The 20,167-nt window shown below is 31.8% G+C and overlaps 1 protein-coding gene across 1 annotated transcript; it reads right to left on the bottom strand.

Moving 5' to 3' along the window:
• Window positions 1–308: 308 nt before the first annotated feature.
• LOC127732715 (myb-like protein X) lies at window positions 309–20,052 on the bottom strand. The gene is made up of 12 exons (XM_052241898.1): window positions 19,844–20,052; window positions 17,093–17,298; window positions 16,591–16,677; window positions 15,275–15,434; window positions 11,846–11,905; window positions 10,118–10,212; window positions 8,948–9,025; window positions 8,189–8,290; window positions 6,726–6,850; window positions 6,146–6,278; window positions 3,015–3,143; window positions 309–1,805 (listed from the first exon to the last, which is right to left on the bottom strand). Exons 2-12 carry the CDS (start codon window positions 17,258–17,260, stop codon window positions 339–341), a joined length of 2,604 nt encoding a protein of 867 aa, XP_052097858.1. The 5' UTR covers window positions 17,261–17,298; window positions 19,844–20,052; the 3' UTR covers window positions 309–338.
• Between the last annotated feature and the right edge of the window lie 115 nt (window positions 20,053–20,167).

Raw genomic sequence — 20,167 nt, 5'->3', positions numbered from 1 at the left:
GACAACTCTCCATTCAAGTCACAATGTGTAAAAAGTAAACAATTATAGGTCAAAGTACAGCCTTCAACATGTAGCCTAAACTTGACCATTATCACTTATCCATGACGGTTGCAAATTAATTATTAATGGACAAATTCTTTGTGAAAAAAGTCACTCAATGAAGAGTCTTATAAAAAAAGACGAACAAACTAAATGCACACCCTGTTATAACAGTAAAGGCGTATAACCTTTTTGAAGTTGTTTATACAGTTTTTACTACTGCCACTAATAAACAATGTATGTTCATTCCCAATTAAACAACTAACAAAAAATGTATAAAAATTTATTACTACTGTATATTATTCTGGTGAGAAATCTTTAGATTCTTTCATCTTGATTTTCAAAGTCAAAGGTTTACGATTACCTGCACCGTCTGAACTCTCTCCTGATGACGAATAATAATGAGATTTTTTAAATGGCAATGGTTTAAAATCTTCTGGATCTGATTCAAATTCAAATTCATCATAAACTTTAGCTGCTGATTTAGCAACCTGTTTCTTCTTCTTACTGTGTTTAGAGTCTTTGGAATCTTTAGATTTTGATGAATGTGAATGTTTTGGAGAATGTTTATAATGGGGAGACAACTCTGATTTATGTGATTTTGGAGAACTTTTGTATAATGGAGATGAACTTTTGGGTGAATGCTTATATAGAGGTGACATTGCATGCTTTGGATTAGGAGAACTTTTTTGCGGAGGAGACATAGTCTCCACAGTTTTTACATGCAGATTTTTATTTGGTCCTCTAGTTATTTTTAGCTTTATCCCTTGAGTAGGTTCACTTTTCACAAAAGATTGATCACTTTGCATTGGTGAATCAATAAAAGCAGGCACTGTGTCTTCTTCCTCACTATTTGAACTATTTAACACTGTCAAATCTTTCCTCTGAGCTCTTTCCTCCTCATGTTCTTTCATCATTTTTAATCTTTGTTCCTCTTGTTCTTTCATCATTTTTAATCTTTGCTCCTCCTGTTCTTTCATTATTCTTAATTTTTTGTCCTCTTGTTCTTTCAGTGTTCTTGATTTTTTGTCCTCTTGTTCTTTCAATGTTCTTAATTTTTTCTCCTCTTGTTCTTTCATAGTTCTTAATTTTTTCTCCTCTTGTTCTTTCAATACTCTTCTTTTCTCCTCTTGTTCTTTCATTACTCTTCTTTTCTCCTCTTGTTCTTTCAATATCTTTAATCTTTGCTCTTCTTGTACTTTTAACATTCTTAGCCTTTCCTCCTCTTCTTTTCGTTTTAATATCAATTCCCTCTCTAACTCAGCTCTTCTTCTTTCCTGTCTTCTCCTTTCTTCTTTTTCCCTTAACATTTTGTTTCTTTCTTCTTGCTCTTGTTTATCTCTTGCAATTCTAATTTTTTCTAATTTTTCTCTTTCTAGTTGTGCTTTTCTAATTTCTTCTTGTACACGTACTTGTTCCATGAACTCATCTAATAATTCCTCACCAGTTTTAGCTGCCTCAGGATCTGCTAATGAAATTAATTCATCCTTCTTTGAGGGTTTAAAAAAAGTTTTCTTAAAATCAATAGTTTCTGCCAAATTAGGCAACTGTAACGTCAGACTATCACCAAAGTAATCATACATTTCTGAATAGAACTTTGTAACTGAGGTACCAAACAGGTTTGGTAATGTTTGTGAATTTACTTTCTGTTCAGATTTGTTTACTTCAGAATCAGATGCTGTTGCAATTGCACTGTTTTCTTTTTCTCTTGATATTTCGTCTTCAAATTCTTTAATCTGACTTTTCAGTAAGTACTCCACACAATACTGGAAGAAGAATAGGAAAAATATCAATACCCTTTACAGTATACTGTGGATTCATTATTATTCGTTGGATACCAATTTTCGTGGATTTCGTGGGTACAGGTGAACCATGAAATTAAATGTTCAACGAATAACAAATTTTCTATAGGCTTGTATGCAGACTTCGGCAAAACCACAAAATTAAATATTCAAGAACATGTAAGTTTTCCTTAATCCACGAAAATTGGTACCCACGAAAATAAATGAATCCACAGTATAACAAGCATTCTGAGAGTATTACATGGCAATACATAGTCCCCTACTGGTCTCAGGACCATAACTCTGCAAAAATGTCATCCGAACCGAATAAAATTCAAGCTTGATTTGTAACTGGTCATGATAAAACTATATACCAAATAACAAATCAATATCTTCAAGCATGAAGAAAGAAAGTGTGGAAAACTGATTTGCGGGACTGACTGACGAAATGAAAACCTAAAGTGTCCTTCGGCTTTGCCGGTAGGGGACTAATAAGGAGATGTGGTATGACTCCCAATGGGACAACTAACCTATAGAGTCCAAAGAAAGCTGATCCAAGCAACTATAGGTCCTTATATTCTACTTGAAACTGAAATCCATGAATGCCTGCTAATGCAAAGCACACCATAAATCAATTGCCTATCATAAATACCTCTTCATTAACACACTTACTAGTAATATGAAAACTTATCATTAGAACAATGTAAATATTTGAAAGACACTAAAACATGACTAAGACTGGTTCCTCACATTCACTCTGAAACTGAAATGCATACTTATGCAAATGCTAACCTCATATCAGTGGACTTTCTTAAATATTTCTTTATAAACACACTTACTCAAAAATGTTAACATAGAACAATGCAAAAAAAATGTCACTAGAGTATGACTGAGGAGGCAGGGCCACATATACTGCATATCTGAGATGAATAAATGCTTGAGGGACTATTTCATATCTTATTGCATATTAAGTACACATGAAGACAAAACATATGATATGGGATATTGCCAAGACACTGTATGAAATATACACCTCCAGCTTTTTTGTTTCTGATATCATTAGATTAATAACTTTCACTACCAAGTTAATTATCTATAAAAAAATTACTTTGCTACAATGTATCATGGTCTGAGAAACAAAACAGTTATGTAAATGAGCCTAAAAATTATTTTGTTGTGTAAATAAGCACCTACCAAAACTGCACCATAAACTTTGTGAGCATCAGATTTAGTTACAGCATTAGCCCTTGATGTATCATCAATAATACTGTTTAAATGAGGCATATAAACTGGAAGGTGTGGAATCAAAATCTCTTGGATATGCTGAAAAAAATATACAAAACTAACAATCAGTCAGACAATAATAAATGCATGATAAAATCTTTTAACATATAAACAGGGTTGCATTTGTTTAGAGCTAACACAAGTATTTATTAAGTCTTTATAAACATACATTTGTTAATAAACTCTGAACATGTAAGCCTTGTATGCCCTTTGAAATACAGTGTCCACGACATCTGTTATACATATAATAGTATAATAGATTAAATACATTAGACTTATGAGCATGTTACTTCCTAACAAATGTATTTTGCATACACCATTTTATAATCTTTCTAGCACTGCAATTGTACATTATTTAAAATGCACATTGACCAAAGCACATTTTGTATGAAGCAAGGACGTTTTTCATACTAAAATTAAAAAATTATTTCGATTCTAATGGGACAAAAATGGTATTCTTATAGGCTGAAGCGCATGAAAATGTCTTAGGCATGTTTGGCTGTTCCCGTTTCCTCCCTTTAAAGTATGTACATTACATTTTCATATTTAATAAGTTTAAAAACTAAAAGCAGGGTAAATACATGATGTTTTAATAACAATAATAAAATGCTATGTAAGCAGCTAAAATATATATATTTTATAAGGATAGAAATGAAAATAACGAGAATGTATACAGTAAGCGTGTGCCAATGTGTCAAACATATTTTGTGCTAATTAGAACATGGCTGATAAGAATTGTGTGCAGGTCCACACTTTTACGACCCTTAAAAATCACAAAATGAAGCATTCATTCCTTTTAATTACATTTTTATGCTATAACAATGAAATTATGAGTTAAATTAAGTCTTTCTTATGTTTTTCAATCCATTGTTTTTAACATTGTCATAGCCAGCATATAGATGTTCCAATTTATTAGGAAAACATCAAAACCTCAAACATCCCATTTTACAACTATTTTTGCTATAAATGCTACATTGTTTCATATGAAACATTTATGATTTTAAAATTTTATCTCAATGATTCTCTGACTACTTTGCAAATAATAATAATAATTATTATTTAAAGAGGGTTAAACAGTTAGCTATAAAACTAATCTTCCCTGAGACATGGTATATATGACATTAAACAACAAGTGAGAGAAATGCTCTATTTGTGTTTGTGCTGTTTATTTTTTTCTTCTAATAAATCAAAGAGAGATAGAGTACTTAAATTAAAGTAAACTAAAAGTTATGAGATTTTATCGGCTGAATAAATTTGTCAATGTATTGTTGTAAACAATGTCGCATATGACCTTTAGGTATTTTAATTGTTTTGTTAGTAAGTTACATATGGCTCTCTGGGCTGGTACAATGGTTACCAGTAAAATGATATCTGACACCAGTATATTAATTTCAAATTTGTTTACTATCAAATACAATTCCCAGCATGTTTCATTATTTTCATAAAGTTACAGTTGTAAAGTGTACCATATATACCATCTTCATGTATATCTATTACTATGCATATTTGAAAGGCTTTGTCCTTTCAAAATAAACAATGAGCCAAATGTTTTACTAAGCTGTAGTTTGAATTCATTCAGCTCTTCAAACTGATCAACCAGTGAAAAGTTTTAGCCAATTGCTAGTGAAAGGTTGTTAATATGAATTTGATTGCCTTCTGTTTTGACAACGTTATTAGAAATACTAGTTTGAAAGAATGACTTGGATTTATCAATAACAGTTTATAAGTAATTTGTTCTAAAAATTTTTTTCAAGGTTATTAAATTATTGTTATGCGTTCTTATTGGTGAAATTAGTGAAAATTTTGTAAATGGTGAATACATGATATAAAAGGAACATAATCTTACTGGTGTGTAACATAAAGATTACATATCAATAAATGTTGTAAAAAATATCTCCCTTTAATATCAGTACTTCTGTAATTGTTTAAGAAAAAATTGTCCTATTACAAGAACACAATAAATTTTGTTAGAAAACAAATCAGCAATCCAATTAAGGCTTAATAAAGCAATGTTTAAAACTTGTAACATATTTATTGTAATTATGAAAGTTTTTGTATCAAAGGCCAACTTTTATAAACATGTGATCCTGATCAGTAGTACTAAGTGTTCTTAACTGTTCCGATTTCATGAAACAGACAGTAAATCACTGGAAAAGGATGTTAAGAATATTTTTTATTACACTGCACCTGATTCATACTAATTACCATCCACTAGCAATTAGCTAACATATCATACAATAACATATTAAAATCTCTTGAGATGCCATATGTATCTTATATCCCTTTGAAGATGATGGGGTTTTTTAAGGACCTTGACTGGCTATAAAGCCCTTGCACGGTCGGGACTGAATAATATCCCTTTGAAGATGATGGGGGTTTTTAAGGACCTTGACTGGCAATAAAGCCCTTGCACGGTCGGGACTGAATAATATCACTTTGAAGATGATGGGGGTTTTTTAACGACCTTGACTGGCTATAAAGCCCTTGCACGGTCAGGACTGAATAATATCACTTTGAAGATGATTGGGGTTTTTTAACGACCTTGACTGGCTATAAAGCCCTTGCACGGTCGGGACTGAATAATATCACTTTGAAGATGATGGGGGTTTTTTAACGACCTTGACTGGCTATAAAGCCCTTGCACGGTCGGGACTGAATAATATCACTTTGAAGATGATGGGGGTTTTTTAACGACCTTGACTGGCTATAAGCCCTTGCACGGTCGGGACTGATTAATATCACTTTGAAGATGATGGGGGTTTTTTGACGACCTTGACTGGCTATAAAGCCCTTGCACGGTCGGGACTGATTAATATCACTTTGAAGATGATGGGGGTTTTTTAACGACCTTGACTGGCTATCATGCCCTTTCACGGTCGGGACTGAATAATATCCCTTTGGTATCTTCTGCCTCCCTTCTATACCAGTTGACCGGTTTGTAGAGGTTAATTCAAATTGCAATTTGCTAAAACATTTTGTATTGTGAAAGGTCATTGGTGTTTTGAAAAATGCACTGTACTAGAGTGCAGTAAATTCCTGACCTTTTGATCCAACATCATAATACCAATAACAGCTCCATAATGGCTACACAGTGGTTTATTGTTGTCATATAGCACTTCTTTAAGAGTTTTTACTGTGTTGTACATTAGGTGGTTAATGGGGGTGGACCAGGTGCTGAAAAAATACATTTAAGTACATTTTAATAAAGTACATATAAAAATCCAAATATAAGTATAACACAGAAGAGAAAAGACTTAACGTTTGGCAGTGTTTAAGCTATGAATAGATACAGTATATGTAAATACAAAATGTTGAGAAATACTCCTGTAAAACAATTTATTTTTGTGACTTTGGTGAGTAGAACAATAATGCCAATATCAATAATTGTGAATTTGGATCTTTCCTGATATAAATACATCAAAGAAGTTGGAAAATTGCTAAAAAAAAAACGCCGCTAGGTAAGGTAGAAAAGGCAACACATTGAAAAAGTATCTTTGAACATGTCAGTTTACGGTATACACCTTCGATGGTTCTTTTTTTGGAAGAAAAAATACAATAATTCCAGTTAACAAAGTAGTAGTATGATATAATAATAAAGAATAGTAAATATGCAGTACTTACAATAAAATCTGAGCTAAAAGCCTAGCTGCGTAATCTCTAAGAACCCAATGGTCATTCTTGAGATCAATAGAGGCTGTCAGTGGCTCCAGTAAACAATACATTAAAGACTGTACAAGGAGGTTCAACTGAAAACAATGCAATTTATTAATTCATGTATATCATGTTGTGTACAAATTATAAATTGCACAGTTTTGTAAACCGCATAACATAATTGGATAAAACAAGCTCTTTAGTATATCATATCATTGTCATATTTTCATCACTCCATGTTACTATCTTATACATAGCAATGATACAAAGTTTATATAAGAAAACATTTGCAGATATTTTGAGGACAAAAAAATCTGATATGAGTCAGAGAAAAAAATTAGTATTTACACCAATGAGGTGTCCTCATTTTCAGTTTTATGACAAAAGAGGATTGTACTTAATGTTAGTTTGAAGTATGTCAATTCATCAGAAAAAAATCAAGCAGATTAACTAATAAAGATTAACTTGTATTACCTGTGAAGAAGCTGTGTGTCAAAATACCTATAACTTGTACAAAAACCCTGTTCAAATTATAAGTTGTACATTTTTACAACTTGAACACATATAATTGCTATATTGCATGCACTTTCACATCCAATACCTATGTACTGATTGAAATACAGCTATTTTATTTAATTGTGTGCAACCTTTATAGACTTACAATGTGCTAAAAGATGAATATGGCCCACATTTTATGGTTTTCTAATTTTTTTGTTATAAATAAAAAAATCAGTTTTAGATCAAAAGTAACGTTCAATCATTTGCCTTGGTGAAAGAATGCATCTATTGAGCACTGAAAATGTAAGAAGTTAATAAAAAAAAAAGAAATCCACTGCACAAGTTGGCTTACTTCAACAAACTTTGTAAATATATTGCAAATTCAGCAACTTTTCCATTTATAAAGGAACATAAGTAGGGACCTGTAAAAGTGATGTCACCCAAACTTGATCTGTGTTTGGTGGTAATAAGCATTGTGTATAAGTTTCATAACATTTGGTTGAGGCAAATTAAAGTTAGAGAACAGAAACCAATTTCAGGACGTACAGACACACAAGGGTAAACCTTAAGGCATCCTTCTCCTAGCTGCAGGGACATCATGATATGTTGTGGCAATCAACTTTCTATAATGTTATAAAGACTAGACAAGTTCACCATGACAGTTTTTATGACCAACTATTATAGTATGTAATGGCAAATCCTAAATCCACCATGCTGTATCTAAACTATGAAATTACTTTGATAATTTGATATATAATTTTGTCACTTGTTCATCCATATATTTCTTAACCATATTACTTCTGTCTATTCCTTGGCTTTTTTTTAAGCTATTGACTTGACCTACCACTTAACCGACACATAACACAAATTTTGAGCTATGGAATTGAAGTAGCTATAATGAATAATGAATGATTTCTACAGATGGTACCACATACATAAGGCTGAGGTTCTAGGTACAGTGATGTGTTATTCAGTAATGCTCTCAGTGTATGTAACAGTTTTGTGAGCTGTTTTAGGTCATGACTCACTGTTTTTACCTGTAAAAAAATAACATATGTACTAATTGTTAACATAACAGTGAATATACAGTAATAGTAATTCATGGCTGTGTCTTGACTAGAAAAAATAAATTTGATTCATAAATAAGTTGCACCTATATATTAGTCCTTGGTAGAAAGTTGTTCTGTTATACAAGGCAAACAGAGACAGATATTGTAGATTAAATTTTTGAATGGTTCTTATTAAATAAAAGTCAAAGAATACCTATCAAAATTATAGGAAAACTGGATATTCTTTGAACAATCATGTACACCTAAGATTTTCAGTCTCTTTGGACAGTTAAAGCTCCAAATATGTAATGGGACTACAAAGCTGATTGTAAAATGCAAGCAGGTATTTGCAGTCCTATAAAATATGACTGACTACCAGCAGTTTTTGAAAATAAAGAATGAATGATGGTAATATCAACTGGATTTATGGGGTTTTATTGTGTACCTACTGTTATTGATTTTCTTTTCTTAACCTTCACTATCCAATATTAAGAATATGAAAATAAGAAGATGGGGTATGATTGCTCATGAGACAACTCTCCACCACAGACCAAATGACGTAGAAGTTAACAACTATAGGTCACTGTACCGCTTATGTTTCCATACATTTAGAGCATTATATTGATATCTAAGAATAAAACTTACCCCATTGGATATAAAACTAACAAAGTATGGCAGAAGTGGTATGATCTGTGCATTTGTTCTAAGATCAGTAAAGGCTAACTGTAATCAGGAAAAAATTAAAAATTTCATATGACAACTGTAGCTTAAGTAAAACATTTTTTCAAAAGTAACATGACATTAAACTTATATTTTCATACATAAATATACTATCTGAGTTTCCATAAAAAATCTATACTTTGCAAATCTTTTTAAATACTGTTTCGTAAAGCAGGTACAACATTGATTGCTTAATACTGTAACAATTTATGATAGGTGTCCATATATGTATCTTGACAAACGAAAAAAGTTAATCAATTCAGAATCACAATTAAAGCTTCAATGAAACAATAAATATAATCAAGAATATGTGTTCATTAGGACAGCATGCCCCACTCACACTATCACACTTCCATTCAGTGAACTTTAAAATATGGCAAAATTTGAATAATATTAAAATAAATGTGGAATGTGTCCATGGCACACAGATGATGCCCCCGCTTGTATATCATATAAAATTATAAACGGACAAAACTGAAGAACCATAAAAGTGACCCTACCCAAGTAGTTAGAGAACGGAAATGAAAAATTCAGCAATTTTTCGATTTGTAAAGGGGCATTACTCTAGAATGGTTAAAGTGACACCACCATAATTCAATCTTGATCTGTATTTTGTGGTAATAAGCATTGTATATAAGTTTCATAGCATTTGGTTGAGGCAAACTAAAGTAAGAGAACGGAAACGAAAAATTCAGCAATTTTTCTATTTGTAAAGGGGCATAACTCTAGAACGGTTAAAGTGACGCCACCAAAATTCAATCTTCATCTGTGTTTTGTGGTAATAAGCATTGTGTATAAGTTTCATAACATTTGGTTGAGGCAAACTAAATTTAGAGAACAGAAACCAACTTTGGGACGTACTGACTACGTACAGACGGACAAGAATAAAACTCAATGCCCCCTCTGCTACGGCAGGGGTATAAAAAGTTCACCTCAAAATTGACATGTAATCTAAGTTTCAAGCTGATGGACCCCACCTCCGTGGTAATCTACCTTAGAGCAAAACTTTTACCTGATAAGGAAAGATTTGACTGAGGAAAAATATGCAAATTTAACAATTAAAGAGAAATCTATTTCTAATATTATGAAATTTACCTTCATCAATTCTTCATCCTTGCCGAGTATTGAATTTGTTATACGATCGAAGTAGGTCTGCATTTCTGCTGATAACTTTTTCTCAATAGGCTTTCCTATCATGGAAGAAATTAGCATATTATTTTTCATTGTAACACTTTCCAGGTTGCACTTTGTAAATACAGCTGTTTAACAAACCATGCCTCTTTTTGGGAGATAATATTCATAGATATTTTGTTTTGTGTACCTACTGGTTCCCAGAAATGATCTCATAGAGACATAACTTGGGAATGTTACCAACTAAATACACATGGATAGCAGCTAAATTAAATTCTGAGCAAGACCCAAAGTGAAGGGAGGGGTAGTACAGAATTTCAGTATAAGTTTAAACTCTTAGAAGTTTGGGTCACATAAATGTTGAAAATATGCCACACAGCCCTATATTTGACCTTTGAAAAAAATAGTAGTGTATATGAGCTTTCCATTCAAGGATATAATTTTTTACAAAACTTCATAGTAAAAGTTGTAGTTTTAGCCGTAAAAGGAGTTCATTTGGGAAATTGCATTGTCTATATTTACAGAAGTGCAACCTATATCCAATGAATTCAGATTTATTTATATTTTGCTTAAAACTTTTAATCAATGCCTATCATTAATTCTTTTGTTTATTAACTTTTGATAATAAAACATTTCAAAGAATAAGATGAATCAGGTACATACATGCATGAATTAAGCGAGATATATGGTATATGTCAATGAGACAGCAACCCAACAATACCATACAGATATCTTTAGGTCAACTCAAAGGCAATACAAATGTCAATATAATGTGTCTAGTTCTATAAGTTTTTTTATTTTTTATTATCTAGGAAAATGATAAATTCATGAAAAACAAGCATTCTGAGAGTATTGCATGGCAATACAGAGTCCCCTACCGGTTAAAAATTAATTGTACTGGAACAAAATGCTAACTTGATCTATAACTTGTCATGGTGTAAACTATATATAACAAATATCAAGTCAACATCTTCAAGCATGACGAAAAAAAAGTGTGAAAAACTGATTATTTGAGTGAATTTTCTAAGTCCAAGGACCATAACTCTGCAAAAAATCATCAAACCGAAACAAAATTCAAACTTGGGCTGTAACTTGTCATGATAAAACTATATACCAATTATCAAATCAATATCTTCAAGCATGACGAAAAAAAGTGCGGAAAACTGATTATTTGAGTGAATTTTCTAAGTCCAAGGACTGTAACTCTGCACAAAATCATCAGACCGGAACAAAATTCGAACTTGATCTGTAACTTGTCATGTTGAAACAATGTACCAATTATTAAATCAATATCTTCAAGAATGACGAAAAAAAGTGCGAAAAACTGATTATTTGAGTGAATTTTCCAAGTCTAAGGACCATAACTCTGCACAAAATTATCAGACCGGAACAAAATTCTAAATTGATCTGTAACTTGTCATGATAAAACAATATACCAAATATCAAATCAATATCTTCAAGCATGAAGAAAACAAGTGTGGAAAACAGATTTTCTGGACTGACAGAAGGACAGAAAGACAGACAGACGGACAGACAGACAGACAGACAGATGGAGTGCAAACCTAAAGTCCCCTTCGACTGCGTCGGTAGGGGACTAATAAATGTGACTTCAGTTAATATCTAAATATATATAATAAAATTCTAATCTTGGAAATAGGTATAGATGTTGCATTTAAAATTTTCTTTACATACCTGAAGCTAAACCTTGTGATGTTTGTGATTTTGATGATCCTTCTACAGCCAACCAGTGAGCTGTAAAATTAGAAAATTAAATTTTTATACAAAATACAAACATATTTTTGGTAAATTGTTTTGTTATAAATTAGACTGTTAGTTTTCTTGTTTGAATTGTTTCACATTTTTATGTCAGGGCCTTTTATAGCCGACTATACAGTATGGGCTTTTCTTATTGATGAAGGCCATATGGTGGACTATGATTACTTACTACCACTTCATTTTAACTCGGGTGGATAGTTGTCCCATAGGAAATCATACCACATCTCCTCATTTTTAAATACATGTTCATATTTGTTCTAATAAACATTAAGGTAAAGGAATTAAAGTACTTTAATCTAGTGATCAACTGCTCATTTAAATATGTATGTATCATCGTGCCAAAAACTAGTTTTTAAGGGCGCCTTCAATTACTTTCACTTCACCTTGATACAATCAGTCATAAACAGACTTTTATTTGAAATTGTGGCTTCTCTATAAACGGAGTAAGTTCATAGCTGACACCCCTGATCAAGAAAGTTTCCATATCATCATTGACATCTTTTGGCTGCAAAACATTCTGGATCGTAGGTTGCGACCAAAGGGTTCCTCAAGCTTTTAAGTCTGACAAATGCCCAAAATCATTGTATTTAGACAATACTTTCAAAATGTGCTAACTTTGAAGCCTACAATTTACTCTTATGAAGAGATTTTTTTAATCTATTAGTAAAGCTTTTAAAAAAGACCCACTTAAGAACCAAATTATGGCCATTTTGACATTTTATGATTAAGTTGAAATTCAAGGCCATATTTAGCATAAAGTGAACCTCAATATCAATTTGCTCAGTATTTCATGATATTTGTTTACACAAAACTGCATGAGGTTTACTAAAATGGGTGGAAGTTCAATTTTAATAGTGTCTTCCCTGAGTTCAATACATATTTTAACCCCCCCCCCTTTTTTTTTAAAACAAAATGAATTGTAGGTTGATAATATATGTATTAGATAAGCTGAACATTAGTTCTATTACATCTAATTTAAAAACTAAACATTAATATCTACAATTTACACTTCCAAACGGATACATAAATATAAAGATAACTTTATGACAAAACGATATAAGGAGAAATATTTATGTATACAAGAAATAAGTAAACTCTCTAATTTAAGATATGATAGCTCCAGAAGAGTATTTCTTAGTACAATGTAAAAGACTTTTATTATTTTTACAAAGAATGGTATAACTTACTATTGAAAAACACCTATTTTTGCCTTAGTCAGGGTTTTCTTTAAGAGCCAGCACCCGGCGGAATGTCGCCGTTTCAAAAGACGGAAATCGCCGGTTCAAATGCTTAAACAAAAAAAATTTTTGAAGAGGATAAAATAATAACAATGTTTTATTAACCTTTTGTCTCATGGAGTTTTTAGTTTCATAGATTTTTCAAAAACGATGGCTTTTTATAACCGACTGGACCATTTTGTCTGACTGAAAGTAAACTTAAAATCGGCGTCAGTAAGACGTTTGCCTGCATTCAAATACGATCTTCAATCAATTGCTTGAATGATCAAGATTGTCAATGGTAAAATCAAGAGAGATATCGAAATAAAAACGTATGTTATCAATGGATAACTCATGAGAAACCAAAGTTAAAAAGTTTTAGGAGGCAATTTTTTAAATTGAATGTCAATAAATTAAATGAAACTGAATGAAATGAAAGACCAAAAGTATTGATTTCTTTACCAGCAAAAAGACAAAATCATTGGAACCATTTACAGGTAAAACTTCTTATTTGAAGTTATTAAATTTCAAAGAAGCCTTAGAACGTCTGTACAGTCTCATGGTTATATAAATGAGGCCTGCCCAAGCTTGCCTTCTATGCCCTTTTTATAATGTAACAAGTATTTCATTAATTATTACCACCCTTAACTCTTGGGGAGGCAAGGGGGGGTTGAAAATAGTGCCTAGGCTAGGAGGGGTGCTGCCAATTTTTTTTTTTTTCTTTGGACCTTTTCTCTTCAGTTTGTAGTATATAGTTCCAGGTTTATCACTGCCCATTTGTTGTGGATGGGGCCATCAAAGAAGCCTAGGATAGGAGGAAGGCTTCCCATGTTTTACTTATAGTTGGACCTTTCCCCTCAAGTTTTACTGAAAAAGCAGGTAGGAGGGTAAATGCCATAGCTAGGGAAAAGGCTCTCTTAATTTTTTTCAGTTATAATTTTCCCTTTGCTGATCATTAGCCCACTCGTTGAAAAAAGTACCAATGTTAGGATGGGTCCTGCCTCAGTTTAAATTTTTTTTACATTAACCTATCTCGATTTGGAAGCCTTTGTTAAAAGTGCTGGCTAAGAAGGGGTGGACATTTTCCCACTTCAGCATATATGTCCTTTCCCAGGTTTGCATGTTTTTATTGAAATATAGAACACATGAAAATAATATTTCTTTTCTGGATCAAAACTGAAATTGTCAGATTTTGCAGATGACATATATACATGTAGGTCTTTACATAAATATGAGAAGATGTGGTATGAGTGCCAATGAGACAACTCTCCATCCAAGTCACAATTTGTAAAAGTTAACCATTATAGGTCAAAGTAAGGCCTTCAACACGGAGTCTTGGTATCAATAGTTTATGCTGACCCTCCGTTGCTTTCTTACTTTTTGCGAAATCTGGCAATACAATAACAATTAAGATTATTTTTGATATATTTTTATTTGTCTTATTTTAATACGCCATATTACAAGATTGACCTTACAAGCTAAAAAAAAAGATAACATTCCTATGAAACCCCATTTTTTATGCACCAATGTAAGGTCAAAAAAAATTTTTTGGGCAGCCACTTCAAATTAGTAAACAGCCTGTTCATTGAAAAGATATTAAAAGCCCTGCTTAGTTAAAATATACATTTCAAGTCATTTTAATAAAAATTTATGGATGTTGTAGCACGAAAAAAATTCATGAAATACAAGCCATATAAACAAATAAAATAAAAATACAAAATAAACTAAAAAGCAGACCTGCCAACTTTCCCTTTTTATGGTGGATATTCCCCATGAGAGGTGTTGACCTGACCCTTATAAAACTCTTAGACCTAATACTTTAAAAAAAAGCATTCAGAGGAATAAAACATACATTTTGAACACATGTATACTCATTCAAAACCATAGATGTTCTAATTAAGTACACTAATGACATGTATAGGTATGCATTAAGTCCTCATGCTTAAAATCAGTTGGAAGGTATGTAAAAGTAATATTCAAATGCAGCAGTCTATCAACAGGGAAACCAGTATGTTACGAAAACAGAACATCACACATAGCATTGTTTCCATATTCAGAATAGACTTTTCATTTAAAATGTATGTCATTTGAAGATTCCTATTAAAGAAATACAAATATGGAGAAGTACCTTTGATTGACACAGCACCAGGATTACAGGGAATACTATCCTCTAATGCAATATCCACTAGATTTATATCAGCTTCATCTAAAAACATTATCTGTCCATCTTTTGTATGTTGATATGTCCACACTTGTTCTGGATCCACTGGTCTGTGACCATAAACAGGCTAGAAAAATTTATTAAAAAATCTATTGATATATCATAGTGTTAGTAATTGGCGGTTACTGCATTGTCAATTCATTTTATATAGCATATATAAAGTATTTAGGGAAGAAAAAACCCAGATATTTAAACATTGTTAATAGTTATTTTTAACACTTGCGTTCAGTGCATGTCCAAAATGAAACCATGCTGTTAGTCAAAGGAATGTAAGACAAACTGGGTCTGAAGATAAATTGGACCAGGTCAAATTAGACTGAGTCAACTTGGAACTACACAAATGTACTAATAAGACCAGCCAGACAATACTTATTATGCATTTTACCTTAAGCCCATCAATGAGAGTCAACTCACACTGTCTATATAGTTTCCTAAAATGAGACTGACACATGAAAATGACTGTTTTCAATTTATGTCTTCAAATTAATAAAAAAATAACTGAAGAATGGTAAAAGTGACACTACCCAAATTTGTTATTGATCTTGAGTTTTGTAGTAATAAGTATTGTGTATAAGTTTCATAACATTTGGTTGAGGCAAACTTAAGTTAGAGAACAGAAATGAAAAATTCAGCAATTTTTTCCTTTTGTAAAGGGGCATAACTCTAGAACAGTAAAAGTGACGCCACCTAAATTCAAACCTGATCTGTATTTTGTGGTAATAAGCATTGTGTATAAGTTTCAAAACATTTGGTTGAGGCAAACTAAAGTTACAGAACCGAAACGAAAAATTCAGCAATTTTTCCATTTGTAAAGGGGGATAACTCTAGAACAGTTAAGTGACGCCACCAAAATTCAAACTTGATCTGTGTTTTGTGGTAATAAGCATTGTGTATAAGTTTCCTAACATTTGGTTGAGCCAAACTTGTTAGAGAACGGAAACGAAAAATCCATTACTTAAGGGGCATAACTCTAGAACGGTTAAAGTGACACCACCAAAATTCAAATTTGATCTGTATTTTGTGGTAATAAGCATTGTGGTCGTTGGTTCTCACCGGGGACTCCGGCTTCCTCCACCAATTAAAACTGGCCGCCAAGAAATAGCACAATAGTGTTGAAAGTGGCGTTAAACACCAATCAATCAATCAATCAATATTTCTTAATCCAATTCTGTCTAAGTTTTAAAAAAAACACACTTATAAATTCTAATCAAACATACAGTTACCTGAACATCACTTTTCCTCAATGCTTTATTAAAATCATCTGTCATAAGCTTCTTCCTCTTTGCATGTTTCATATACTGTGAACTATTCTATTAAAATAAAGGAAAATTTTATGATTGTTAAATCTGTAATTTATACGTAAGGAAATGTCAGATTTATGCCCAAGCTTTTGATTTTTTTTTATTAACATAGGTTGAGTTTTAATGTTCCAAATACTACATGTAGCAATCTAAAATCATGGTGTCTTAGCAGAAGAACACAATTTTTCTGTTTGGCATTGTACATGTAATGGGTCTACTCCAGAGATACAGTTCTGTAAATTTAGTCCCAGATTATTTCCTGTTAATTTACCATTTTAGTAATAAACTATGCATAAGAAAAAGTAATAACAATGTATCTTCTTTAAGCATGTGACACACTGTGGTAAATGTAAATGTCTACATGAATATATGTTCATGTTTCATGTGCATTTAGAACCTTATGTCATAATATCAACATATATACCTGTGTTGCTTCCCTTAGCCTGTAGCTTGCATCCTCCCCCAGAAGTGTGGCTGCCTGATCTGTTATTTCTGTAATTCCCACTGAATCAGCAATTATTCTAATAGTATCTTTACTGAAAATGGCAAATCTCTTTTCATCAACTACTTTTCTCTCTTCCTTGTCAGCCATTTTATGTGAGGTTGTTAGCTACCAGTAAGGTTTTTAAGCTGCCATAGGAAAAACAAAATGAACAAGAACTTGTTATAATATCTTAACTTTAACCACCCATAAACTTACGGAAAAAATCATGTTTAAATTAGATAAAAAATAGAAATTCTATGTTTCATGTCAAATTTAGTCTTATGCATGATTTTTTTGGTTTTTTTTTGTTTGTTTATTTGTTGTTTATTAGTGGTTATTGGCTTTGAACTAGCTGTCAGAAACTGCGAGTACTCTTAGATCTGTACTTAGTGTCTATTTGTTGTGGGGATGTATAAGTACCCTGCCACGTCCACTCTGTGTTTTTGTTAGATATTTTCTGCTTTGTATCGATCTGATAAGTTAAGCACTTTTCAACTGATTTTTATAGTTTGTTCTTATGTTGTATTGTTACACCACTGTCCCAAGTTAGTTGTTAATTTCTATAAAAATTTCTATTTATATATAATAGTTATCATTTGGTTATCAAATAATATTTACAATATTAAAAAACTTTTAATAAAAATTTACATTTCAGGGGCAATAACTCTATAATTAGATTGCCCTTTTTTCAGCAAATTAGACAAGTAAGACAACAAATAAACCTTGGCATGTTGATAATTTTTATCTTATTATTTTTGTTCTAACTGTTTTAGTCTTTGAGATATAATTCAAAAACTTAAAATTTTTTATAAATTTACATTTTAGGGACAAAAACTCCAAAATTGGTTGTCTGATTTTTCTGAAAATTTGCAAGGAGGAAGACGGGATAAATGACCTGATCATTTCTACCAGAATTAGTTTTCCATAAATTGCTTTAGTTTTTGAAATACAAAATGGCAAAACTTACAAGGGGGCTTTAGCTAGGTGAGCAAAAAAGTATCATAAATAAATCAAATAACACTTTTCAGATGTTCACAAAACATAAGTCTGGCGGATATCAGTATCAGGACTAAGGATCACCACAGGCAATTTAAAGGTGATGCTTCTCTGCCACTGAATTTGAAGTGATCACTATATATTCTAATCCAGATAAGTTATGAAATAACACAACTTTTTTATGTTGTCAAAAACCAGTTGAAGCTATATAAGGCCCTGTTGAAAAATGTACTTTGCATAGAAATTTTCATGGGGACAAGTTTAAACCATCGTAAATTTAAACACTTCAACAAAAGTATTTTTATAACTTAATTTCTATTTTAAAAATTTTGGATCATAACCTACATGTATTAAAACCTCAAAATGTTCACTTTCTAAATTTTTTCCTGCCTCAGCTCATTACTACATTTATAACTCATTATTGGAATCTCCTGTACTTGGCGATCGCAAGGAATACAATTTTGTACCAGTATTGTGAATATCCTTGGAGCAGTGGTGTATTTTGATTTCTTGCCATTTCGTTAAATCATGATTTATTAAGGGTAATGAGAAAATTGAAAGAGGTCCAAAGTCATAACATTGAATAAGAATTCCAATAACGGAATATATAAACAAATTATTAAGCAGTCGAAGAATTCTTATAATAACTATATTGAACAGCCCGACAGAAAGATGTTAGTAAAACAAAACAGACATAAAACAAACACTGGTCCGAGAAAAAAATATGTGTTCCAACTTTTTGTATTTTTATGTCACCGTATTTTACAATTTTTTGTACAAATCGGTGCACTGTTCATGGCAAAAGTAATTTCACCCATTTTTTTCTGTATATTTCATATAAAAGGACATTCTACAATAAATTATTTTGAAGGCATTTATGGTTTGATTTTAACAAACAATGTGTTAAAACATGCAGAATTGTGTGAAGTATATTTGTTTATTTAGTCATACTATTCTTTTGGGTTGTCTTTGTTTTTTCCTGGTGTCAACCTGTATGATAATTTGGGATAATCTGTCTTATGCAATAAAAACTAAGTTTAATGAGTCCAAGACGGTTTTAAAGAAGTTGACCTATCAAAAAATGGGTTTTAGAATTCCACACCTCCAAGCCCACACTTTTGTTTCTTTTGTTTTCCATCTTTCCTTGAAGTGACATTTTTTCGGTTTCGTACAAAGAAACTGAGTAAAATTGTGTATTGGAAAACATACACAACCAGTATTAATGATAAGTAACCATGCACAATAAAAAACATAATACATTTGGTATGGTTTCAATTATTATTTACAAGCATTTATGATCCAAGCTGAGTACAGGTTTATTCTTTTAATGAATGCATAAAAAACTTGTATGCGCTTAGTTTATTTTAATAGATAATATGATAATACACTGCTCTTTAAAAAGTTGGAGCGAAATGACAAAGCAACTTGGGACGAATTGGTTGGTACGAATCGGAGTTAGAACAAATCATCCAGATACATATACATGAACTCAAGGATTTGTATAGTGAAATCCTTGATGAACTTTAAATAAAGCTTTCTGACTAATATATTCAGACTTGCAAACTAATTAATTGTAAACTTTAGTTTTTATAGTAATTTCAATTCACCAATATTGACCAGAATTTGCCAGTATTTTCCCGTATTTATCACCGGCCAGGTCAAATTATACTGGAATTGGCCGGTTTTTTAACCAACCTTGTTTACCCCGGTACACAGATAGTGAGATACAAGCTTGAAAATTTCCTCCTGGAGAGTTCATGACAGGACAAATTCCACAAAATGTAATTGAAAACTTTGATAGAAAGAATTTGCAATGAATGCCAAAAGTATTTAGTTTAAAACTTGAAGGAGATTTCGATGATGAAAGCTGACAAGCACCTGTCAGCATCATAAAAAATATACAGAATTATCTCCCCAATATCTACTTCCGTGTTTCTATAGGTGTATTCGTACCTTAACATGAGTCGTCCACTTGCTTCTCTGTTCGTATTCAAAAATAAAAAAAAACTCATACGTTGC

This window comes from Mytilus californianus, unplaced genomic scaffold, assembly GCF_021869535.1.
Source record: "Mytilus californianus isolate M0D057914Y unplaced genomic scaffold, xbMytCali1.0.p SCAF_26, whole genome shotgun sequence".
Classification (NCBI taxonomy): domain Eukaryota; kingdom Metazoa; phylum Mollusca; class Bivalvia; order Mytilida; family Mytilidae; genus Mytilus; species Mytilus californianus.
The sequence above is the reverse complement of the archived record's forward strand: the minus strand, read 5'-3'. Positions and strand labels throughout refer to the sequence as shown.